At 33.0% G+C, this 10,747-nt stretch overlaps 2 protein-coding genes across 3 annotated transcripts; both read right to left on the bottom strand.

Moving 5' to 3' along the window:
• Positions 1 to 468: 468 nt before the first annotated feature.
• LOC141708699 (metacaspase-1-like) lies at positions 469 to 3,863 on the bottom strand. Its single transcript, XM_074512452.1, has 5 exons — positions 3,268 to 3,863; positions 2,266 to 2,596; positions 1,963 to 2,083; positions 1,648 to 1,854; positions 469 to 1,119 (listed from the first exon to the last, which is right to left on the bottom strand). Exons 1-5 carry the CDS (start codon positions 3,680 to 3,682, stop codon positions 1,060 to 1,062), a joined length of 1,134 nt encoding a protein of 377 aa, XP_074368553.1. The 5' UTR covers positions 3,683 to 3,863; the 3' UTR covers positions 469 to 1,059.
• Positions 3,864 to 4,920: 1,057 nt separating this feature from the next.
• LOC141708698 (casein kinase II subunit beta-1-like) lies at positions 4,921 to 10,156 on the bottom strand. 2 transcript variants are annotated; one of them, XM_074512451.1, is made up of 5 exons: positions 9,893 to 10,156; positions 7,629 to 7,844; positions 6,505 to 6,614; positions 6,239 to 6,404; positions 4,921 to 5,343 (listed from the first exon to the last, which is right to left on the bottom strand). In XM_074512451.1, the coding sequence occupies exons 1-5, from the start codon at positions 9,939 to 9,941 to the stop codon at positions 5,213 to 5,215; spliced, it is 672 nt and encodes a 223-aa protein (XP_074368552.1). In that variant the 5' UTR covers positions 9,942 to 10,156; the 3' UTR covers positions 4,921 to 5,212. The 2 variants fall into 2 exon arrangements, with proteins under 2 accessions (XP_074368552.1, XP_074368551.1); XM_074512450.1 differs by having other exon boundaries at positions 7,629 to 7,847; positions 9,893 to 10,154.
• Between the last annotated feature and the right edge of the window lie 591 nt (positions 10,157 to 10,747).

Raw genomic sequence — 10,747 nt, 5'->3', positions numbered from 1 at the left:
TCATTTCGCAAAACAAAATTGTTGTTGTAAATTGATATAGACATTGTTTTTTAAGTCAAGCCTGGTGTTAAAAGGGATGTTAGACATCATTTTTGACAATCAAAATGATGTATATTCATATGTTTAAACTGATCAGAAGATTACATTGTGCCAATATTGAATAGACGGTAATAGATGGTGTGATAATTACGATATATTAGACTTCAGTTATTAAGCCTGAAACGATGTAAAATTCGGTCTAACATATCGGTCTACACATCGGTTCCCGAACACAGAGACCTTTTATTACATCCACGAAACTATCAATATTTTGCATTTTTCACACCAATCAAAAATCGTTGTTTATTGATATTTTTCTTGTAGTGGGAGTTGTCTTTTCCCTTCATGTATCGTCTAAAGTATGTTAAGAACATGTTTCTCTTCGGTTGAAAAAAAAATCTGCCACAATATACCATACTACTGAAAGTTGTCTACTTAGAAATATATAACAATCAGTTGTACATTTATTCTAATTTACTCATTTGGCAATGATTATTACAATCTGCTAGGTTAAATTGCAAAAATTGCAAACAGGCACACTCCATGACTCAACTCTACTCTGAGGATCCAGCCTCGGGTAAATTACAAGACTTGGAGCCTCAGTGAAATTACAAGACTGCGATATCAAACTCGTCTGTGATCAGAGGGAAAATAATTGCAATTAAATTATAAGCTCTGATGATGATAAGTAACTCACAGGACACAAATTATCAGTGCATATTTATTTCATGTCGAATTAGGAATACTTGAGGTGATGTCTGTCTAAATAAATTTTTTACACGACCAATTGCCAGATTTCGCACAGAATGCTGCTTAAACTCATTGAACTTTATAAATGTCCAAAGTATCAATTCCTCAAACAAATTTCTTCCCCCTCCGCATATGTGAACCTTAGCATCCTTTCTGGGGTAAAAATCAACAAAAGAAGTACCGCACAAAAATCTAACCCGGATCATATTGTGAATGAGCTCAACTGTCAAATGCAACATTAGTATGAGCCAAGGAGTCGATGTTTGCTTGTTATATGGAGAAAACCTTTTTATAGACATCAAAGGATTCATTGGAAGTCAATTGCGGTTCCTGTATCAAATCAATTGTAACATCACATATTAATGCAGGAATAGATGGGATCAAAATCAGTTCTATTAATAGATAATAGAAAGTACTAAATATTGTTACATATTGGCTATTGCTTGGACATTTAAAGGAGATACCGTGGAAAGACTCAAATAAGGATAATCCATCATGCTGTTTTATTTGTGGGTGGCTAGAGAGAAGATTACGTCAGATAAGAAGACTGAAGTTGCAATTGTCAAATTGGTATAGCAATTCTTAAAATTGCTACCAGGTATCCCAAATATGTCATTTTTTTCTGGACAATACTCCTTACTAAAAAAAATACAAGCATACAACATTTCATGTCCTAGAAAATCCCAGATAATTATGTTTGTCATTCTTTTGTGTATCACGTGACTCCTGTAGAACTTTGTTTGTTATGTTGATCTTTGTTATAAGTATGATTTATGACATTTGCAAAACAATACCCATCTTTATATATTCACAAGGGAAGGGACTAATGCTTCCATATTCTAGTGGCAACATATTTACCTGTTTCATGCCAGAACCAAGACTCCCTCCTGTCAAAAGCAAGGAGAGAAGTGATGAAACTGCACCTCCCCCTAAACCACCGTCAGTCTTACGGATAGTTGACCTCATTGCAGTTAGTATATCCCCATACGTGTTTGCATTTCCACGTTCTATTGCTTGGATGAAAGAGAAAGTCATTGCACCTGTTGAAGTGACCTTTGATAGAGCCTGTTTAAAATAACGGTCAGCTAGCATTCTTTGTAAATTACCGTAAAATAAAACAACTATATATGATCGTAAATTTGGACAATCAGTAAAATGTTTTAAAATCCTTACAGATGTATCAGCAGAGGTTTGATCGTCATCACATCCACTGAAGGAAATGACTTCTCCCCCATTTGTTCCTTTCCATACACCTGACTTAGGACGATGATCCTCCCAGGCATACTTCCCAGTCCTGTAAGAAAAGTTTAAAAAAAAAAGATAAGAAAAGAGAGGAACAGCACAATCTGAAGAAGAATTCATTAAGAATTTATAAAATTGTAAAATACATCATGACTCCATGATAGACTATGGCATCTTTTTTGATGTTATGCTATACTAACTCAGACACTTCAGTTAAGGTTGAAGTCCACCTACCTGTCCATTCTACAAAGATAAGGCAGATCTAGCACAGTTCCACTGTGACAAGCATCTATAATTGAGTGAAGCTTAACCCCATGTGGGAGAGGATTGACAATGGTAGCATTTATTTCATCATCAATAATCATTCCCTGTGTTTCAAAATCCACGGGACAAATGGTTTCATCATATCCATCAATCTCATCCCCGTTATAATTCCTTTGTTGTGAACCATGTCCAGAAAAATGAAACACCAAGGAATCTCCTGGCTGACAACCTTGCACAAGCCAGTACATTGCCATTCTAATATTGTGTTTAGTAGGTCGCCTAAGTGGATCCTTCTCTTCCTCTGTTACAAAAAACATTAAACAGTAAACAAACAAAATATTTATACAATGCAGGGTATAAATATTAAAGTTGTTGTTTGTGCTGATATCTAGCAGTTCAGTCAGGTTGATTATTTGGAGATACATTTGGGAACATGAATTTCATTTTAAATGACATGTATTAAGTTGTTTAAATTTCTTGAATTTAAGCTTATTTCTCTGTCTTGGAATTGAATCAAATTTATATCCAAATTCTTTTGTTTATCCAAACATATCATTTTCCCCAAATCCTTAATTTCAAACGTATTCCAATTTCCCAAAAAGGTCGCAGAGTTTATGCACCAAATTACATTCCCTTTAATTTGAAGATTGATCGATTATAATCATACATAACACGCACAGTTTGCATCTAAATTAACAATTAATTTCAAGGCAGAACAAGATACCAGAATTGAATACTTTGTTTATAAATTTTTCTTAAGTTGTAGGTAAAGGAGAACCAATATTACTAACTTCATAGTGTGCATACTTGCAAATAATAAATTACCTAAACAGAACTCATTCTATTCACCTAATCATTTTCCATTTAATTCGATGATTTATCGATCATAATCACACAAACTTTGCCTTCAAATTCGACTAGCTAATAAAGAATTACGAAACAAAAAAAATAATTGAAGTAAAGATAACATACCTGTAAGCATAATAATAGATGACTCAGGGAACTTGAAGTTATTGATCAACATATACTTCATACAATTCGCATCATTTACGCAACCTTTCAACTGATTCCTACTTCCAGTATACGATATCCCGCAAATCACAGCTCTCCTCTGTCCATTAACCGATGCAGGTTGACGAGGCAGCACGTAACTACTTGGAACCTGTAGCTGAGGTGGAAGAGGAGCCTGATAACTATGATCATAATTAGAATTATAATTATTTGACGATGTGGAAGACAAGTAAGCTGGAGGATGCACAGGAGCAACGACATCACGAGGCTGCGCGATGCGAGTAACGGCTAGACAGAGTGCGCAACGTATAGACTTGGCGCCTGGTGGGAGCTGGAGCTGCGTGCGACAGTTTGAGCAGTCCACTAGCATCAACATTTCGATATTGCAGGAGAGAATTGATTGCGAGATTTCGAGATTTTTGTGTCAATAATTTGTGTATGTATAGGGATGTGAAAAAACAGGGAGTTGAATTTAAATGAGGAACAAGTCAAATTTGAATTTTCCGGGAAGGAATGAAGAGAGTTAGTAGAGACTTAAGACACCAACTCTTTGCCCTCAAGCGTGTTGGTTTATTTGTATAATCTTGACTCTACTTTTTTACAGTTTCATCTAGATTGCTTTTAACTTCTGCCTATCTTCAGCATTGCAGATAGTGGAGTGGTTAGAATGATCATGTCACTCACAGACAAAAAACTCGGAAATAAAATTGCACAAATCTCTTTATTTTCTATTACAATCTATTATTGACTTCAAATTTAGAATTTTGCTATAACACAATATTTTAATGAAAAATGTTAGAGTTTCAAAAACTATTCCCGAAACTATTCAGGAATGATGATATTCATTCATAAATAAAATGGATTTCTCGAATATTAATATGGATCCCATTAATAAAAAGATATTACAACACTGTCATTCTGGGAATTTTTTTGAGAATTTTTTTGATATGTAACATACGACTCGAACACCATTATAATCAAGTACATTGCAGAATCATCAATCTATGTATAAAACTCTATAAAGTATAAGAATGAAAGCCTTGACCTTGACTTGCATTGTAGATCTACAGTTTAGCCTTCTTTTAGATTCTAATAACAACTTGTCTTCTTGCTTCTTTATTTTTTTGGTTAGATAAACAACTTGCTACTATTTTTTGCCTTTCTGGTGTATAAAATGTAACAACTTGTCTTACTCTTTTGTTAATATGAACTTGTCTTTGGTTTCACCAATATAAATTATTGCATTGAGGTCTTACTTTGACTTTTATCAATGCACAGAAATAGGGTTCAGTCTGACAAAAGTAGAAAATACATTATTAACTTTAGCATTATATGAATAATAATTCTTCAGAATTCTATATTATGGAATCACAAAATATAGATATACCAAAAAAAAACAATCAGTTTTATATTTTATCCTGAATTGAATGAACTTGTTTAATAATTTCTCAACTAGAATTGACATTTGACATTTGACATTTTCAAATGAGCAAATATACCCTACACTCGTAAGTTATACCACAAAATATATTTGCTCAAATTGCCACAAAATGTCAACTTATAGCTAAATGGACTATCATGTCATTCAATTCGGGTAGTAATATTAGTGTGCCCTATAAATATAACAAGTTTAATAACTTTAATACAATCTGATCATTAATCAATTTATCTGAAATTTAGATCCAGAACTAAATTTTCGAGAGAAGTTATAATGAAACAACCTCCTAAATTCAGAGGATAAAAATTTCTCAGGAGAAGTCAACACCAAAAATAATCCTATGCTATCAGTTTAATCAAAGCTGGCATCATCATTCCACATTTCGGTGTCCAACAAGAACATGACCAGCTCTCCGGCCAAAGTATAAGAACTCAAATAAAACTCTGGAAGTAGCTCATGTACCTAACATTATGGCTTGTGGACTTTGAAACCAAAAACTTTAGGTACATAGCTGCGAGAATCTCTCTGTGGCTTGAGATGGTTATAAGTCATCAGAAATAAGTGAGGAAATGTTGTCCCGAAATAAGCCCCGTCAATGGCTGAACAAATCCAGAATAGACTAATCAGAACATTGTCGAAACAAATTCAAAATTTTGATGCTACCTTGGACTGAATCTAGAATCGGAAATTTAAAGCACAACTAGGCATGCTTAGGATTTATTAAAAAAAAGATTATTTTCTTTATAATCACCAAGTACGTTCATATAAGGAATCTAAATAAAAAACAATGCAAGAACCCCATATATCTTGAATGTGAAGAAGACATGTTGATGTCTATTATCGTATGTATACTAGACCTACCAAAAGCTTCAGATGGACAAGCTTACATATGAAATGTTACCAGGAAAAATAATACATATGACAGACATAGGCAATTCCTGCAGAAACAACGTGTTGCCTGGATGTGCGCTTTTGAACCCATGAATTATTTTCTCTTCAGATATGGTTCTGCAGAAACCAAAATTATCGGGCCAATTTATGGACATGATTGGTGTTTACTAAGAAGGTCCACGAAGCAGTTTATGAACATAAGTTATTTGATCCCAATTCTCATGGATTTATGTTTTGTGCAGGTCTGGAAGTGTATTTGTCCACATTTCTGGGTGCATCAGTGCTATTGAGAGTATAGTGTGGCAGATGACAAAATCTTGGTCTATCGGAAATAGGGAAAATGAAAAATACTTTAATCGCTGTGAGGTAGGGTAATAGATTGTCTCGAAGCTCCTCATTCTTTCCTACTTCCTAATCCATAAACTTAGACTGCATATCAATATACAATATGGGAAAGCCATACGCATTTTGAAAGTCAAGTGAGCCTAAGATGAGCATAGATATCAATTTTTTTAACAATTATGAGACGAAAAATTGTCACTGAAATCCATAATTTTAGCAGCTACTGAAAGCTTACAAATTTAGAAGCCTGCACAAACTTACCATATTGATATCTGGTTCGTGGCAAGTATATATCTTCGCATTTTGGACAGTATATCCGCACATAGCTTGACCTGGGTATATCTGACTGGCCAACTGGCAAACATGATTGTTCGCTGCAAAATGTCCTTGGGCATGTCCCAAATTCATTGTTCTTGTACTTCTCCATCTACATAAGTGTAAGGAAGTATTTTTAGCCCATACAAATTGGTAGTCCTGAATCTTGTCAAGATAAGAGAGAAAAGAATTAAGGCAAGAGAATAAATTACCATTGCTGACATCCCTTTGCTAGTCAATATATATCGGGCATGAATAAGACCATAGAGCATCTCTGCTGCTGATTCAACTAATGAATTCTGTTCTTCATTAAGCTCATCGGCTTGTACAAAACATAAGAAGGAATGGGTCATTTACAGATAATATTGCATTGACTGTTAGTGGTAATAAAGCATATTCTTATGTCAGCAATAAAGTAGATGGATAGAACTCTTGAAGGATACTGATACATTTTTCTTTTCTTCCAAGATAACTAATCTATTATGGAACTAGGATTAATATATCTATTCAGGAACGAACTTACTCATATTCTGAATAATGTAATTCTCATATAGAAAACTCGGACATATTACCCCTTTTTTTACAATTTGAGTTCCCATAATATATAACCTTGAAAATATATTAAATTCTGATCTCCAACATCTACATCTGCAGTATGAGAATAAAAATGTTCATGATCATTGGGAAAGACCAATTGGCACAAAGGTTTTGTTTGACCAAAGGAATTTTCATAATGTTATAAACACCAAATTCTTCAGAAAGTGAATTAATTTAGAAGAAAATAAAGTTTTCACAACCCAAGCAAAGCACTCATAAAGCTGAAAAAGATCAAGACTGGGATAGGGGGAACAAACTTTTAACCTAAAAATGTAGCTACTTTATAAGACGACGCCTACAGGAGGTGTTATGTTCTGCAACATGATTTCCTAGCAGAACCATAAGCTCTCATCTCAGACTCCAGTATTCAAAAGTCAGAACTAGCAAGCATTATTAGTAAATTTGAAAAAGGATTTCTCAATGTAACCTTTTAAAAAGTAAGAAACACTTTAACAGGACTAGCCAGGGGCAAAAAGCCACAAACATGAAAATGGAGATTAGACATGATAGGATATATATATATATATAGAAAAGGATCAAAGCTGTGAAATATGGCACTTGGGAATCAGGATATAGACTAGGTACTTATAGTTTCAACTCATTTTGAAGATATACAGTTGAATGAGAATAAGGAAAAACATTTTATCATGCCCCAAAGTAGTTAAACCATCAAGTAGTTGAACTACTAAAATGCTAAACTTAAAAACATTTACTCAAGGAAATGGGTAATAGAAGTTACCATGGGATGACTCAACATCTAAAATTAAGTCGAGGGCATAGTCGTAGTACGGAACTTGACTGCTTAGCCCACAAAGGTTAAAATCATCTTGAATGTAATCATCATCCACTTCGCAGAAGAATTCATGTCCTTTCAGATTGCAAAACCAGGAGACCCAGGAAACATATTCACATTCAGAACCACTAACATCAGACTCATCAACTGATGTTTCAGATTCTTCTGTCACACAGTAAATGCAAAACCATTAATAATTGAACAAGTATGAGAGATTGTAAAACAGATTAATGTGCGTAAAAACGTAAAGTTTGTTTTACTGTATGGATCATATCCACTTTCCGATCAATAGATATCAGAAATTAAAAAAGGTTGAAGATCATAAAACAGCTTTTTAAGATTAAAATAAGCAAATCGCATTATTATATGACTTATTACAAAGATTACAGGTTATATTTATAACTATTTCAAATTAACAATAATAAATATGTTTAAATAAATTTTTTTCTTGCACGCAATTATATTCATGAGTTCAGCAATACCAAATAAACAATGATAACGATTTAAAACTCATGAATCAAGAAGTTGCATCAGGTGATAGCTAAAGATTCGTTACGCAAGAAACCTCAGTGGTTTAGCAGCTGCCATTTTCCAAAACCACTCTAAATCAATTTGAAGAGCTAAGAAGCAGATAATATGTGACCTAAGCACTGAGACTCGAAATATTACTTGGATATCGAATAAATCAATATTTTGTAACTATACTAGGGCCAGTCCAATATATTAGTAAAACAAAAGTGTCAAATCAGTAACTGTAACTCGACCAGAACTATGAAAGAAAATTCTTAGTTAAAGAATTCCTCCAATATTGGTGCCTCTGCAAAACTAGTATAGTTCATATGGATGTCACTTGGAGACTTGGAGATTTTACGCTTAAATGACTTCAAGAAAAAACCTAACAGTTTCGTTTTTGGGTAAAAAGATTAAACAAAATACTTGTTCAAAACCCACCAACATTACACGGGCTATGGGCTACGTTTGTTTCATGGGAATCATATGCTGAATATAACATGTGATCCAATTAAGCCCTCCTCCTAACACCTTACCATTTAGGAGAGATGGTTAATTAACATTATAATACCTGATTAATCACAATTTGCACTCATCTCATACCTAATCCCTTAAAACAATCCCATGGACTACCTTTCATAACTTCATGATTCATTATGGGGTGACTATATATCCCACTTTTGTCCCAAGTTAATATTGGTCCGAAATAGTCCAGCTTAAATTAGAACAACAGAGTCAATAGGCCATGTTTTTAAGACCCCTAAAAGATATAGCCAGAGTATCTTTCAAAAAATTACATGCACTTCATTTGCATCAATCAAAATCTACAAATAGCTTCATCATGTTTCATGAGAGCTTAATAGCTCCTACCTGTAACTTTTCAAAAACCGTGTCAGCAAATAGTGCAGTAAAAGCTTACTTTAATTTAAAAAGACTCGTTTTTGTATTAGTTACAATTCTTAGCACCTCAAGGCATGAATTTATCATCGCGAACATCAAACAAATAGAAAACCCTAGATAGTTTGAGTTTTAAAATACAAAAAGCTACTAGATCATTGTTGGCTATCCTCGAATCTCACTCAAAAGCATGTTACTCGGGAGAACCTTCATTCAGTAATTCCCATTAAGTTATTTCCTCATCTCCTACTTTACACATCTAAAAAAAACAGAAAAATAGCATCACATACATCCTTTATCATATCACAGTACTATTGTTCCAGTATAAGTTCATCTCACACTTTTATTTCCGTTTTGTCATTCAATAACTATTCACCAAATTAAATAAACAAAACTTATTTTAATAAACCCAATAACTTTCACTTTGCATTGAATCAAAATAAACCAAAAAATCAACAAAAATTATAAATCTCGATAAACATGTTATAAAAATCAAAATCAACCAAAAAATCAACAAAAATTAAAAATTTCGATAAACATGTTATAAAATATAATAACATAATCATACAGTAAAAGGGGATCTCCTTAAATCATAAATTTAAACCAACAAATACTAAAGCACATCTCATATATTGAATTAAATCACATACACACACAAACACAAGTAACTATAAAAAAAAACTCAACAGCTAAAGGGATGATAATATTAATACATACAGTCTTGTTGAGTACACGTATAATCTACAAACAATATAAATTCGACAACAATTATAATAATAATTAAAGGACAAACATAAACTTACCCTCAGAGACCACCTTGTTCCTGTTTTTATGGGTTGAAGTGGAAGGCATTGAAAATATGTATGTGTGTGTATGTAATCTCTGAGGTTGAATAGGTTATGGGTTCAATAGATAAACATGTTTATTTGTTTCTCCGACCACCAACAATGTTGTTGTGGCTTTAAGGTCTGAGCTTTTGGGGTATTTTAGGACAGATTTTAGCTGCAAGTGTTCAGTTTGGGGATTACTTTTTCTGTGTGGGATCAGAGAACAAGTGCGCTGACATCATTATTTTTTTCCCTATGACCTGGTTTAAATAATACAAAATATATTTAAATAATTAGTAAGTGGAAATAAAAAGGAAAGTTACCAAAAATATATTTTTTGCAAAATTGTTTCCAACTTCACCGACTTCTGAGAATTTTGCAAAAATCCTATTTTATTCTAAAAATATTTACAAAAATATGATATTATATAATATATTTCATTTTAATTTGAATCGGTCAACCGTCTTAAGTTGCCTTTGATGTTTGATTTTAGGTTGCAAATTATATTGCAAATATGATTACAATTTTCAGAACGTATTTTCGTAAATATTTTTATAAGTTCAAGTTGCAATTATAATTGCAAAATGGTTTCAAAATTGTAAAACATATTTTTATAAATATTAAATGGGTTTTTTTTACTGATATGTCCCAAAAAAATTTTAAATTAAACTGAATTTTCATTAAATTAATGTAGAATCATAAACTAATGTCTCCAACATAGTTGATGGGGTACATAAACATACGGAGGAATTTGCTAACTACAAAATTTGAGGTTCGTCGCCGGAATCAAGATCTACGATGGTGGTTGTTCGCCTGAAAGGTGAGCGGAGT

Source organism: Apium graveolens, chromosome 2, assembly GCF_009905375.1.
Source record: "Apium graveolens cultivar Ventura chromosome 2, ASM990537v1, whole genome shotgun sequence".
NCBI lineage: Eukaryota > Viridiplantae > Streptophyta > Magnoliopsida > Apiales > Apiaceae > Apium > Apium graveolens.
The sequence above is the reverse complement of the archived record's forward strand: the minus strand, read 5'-3'. Positions and strand labels throughout refer to the sequence as shown.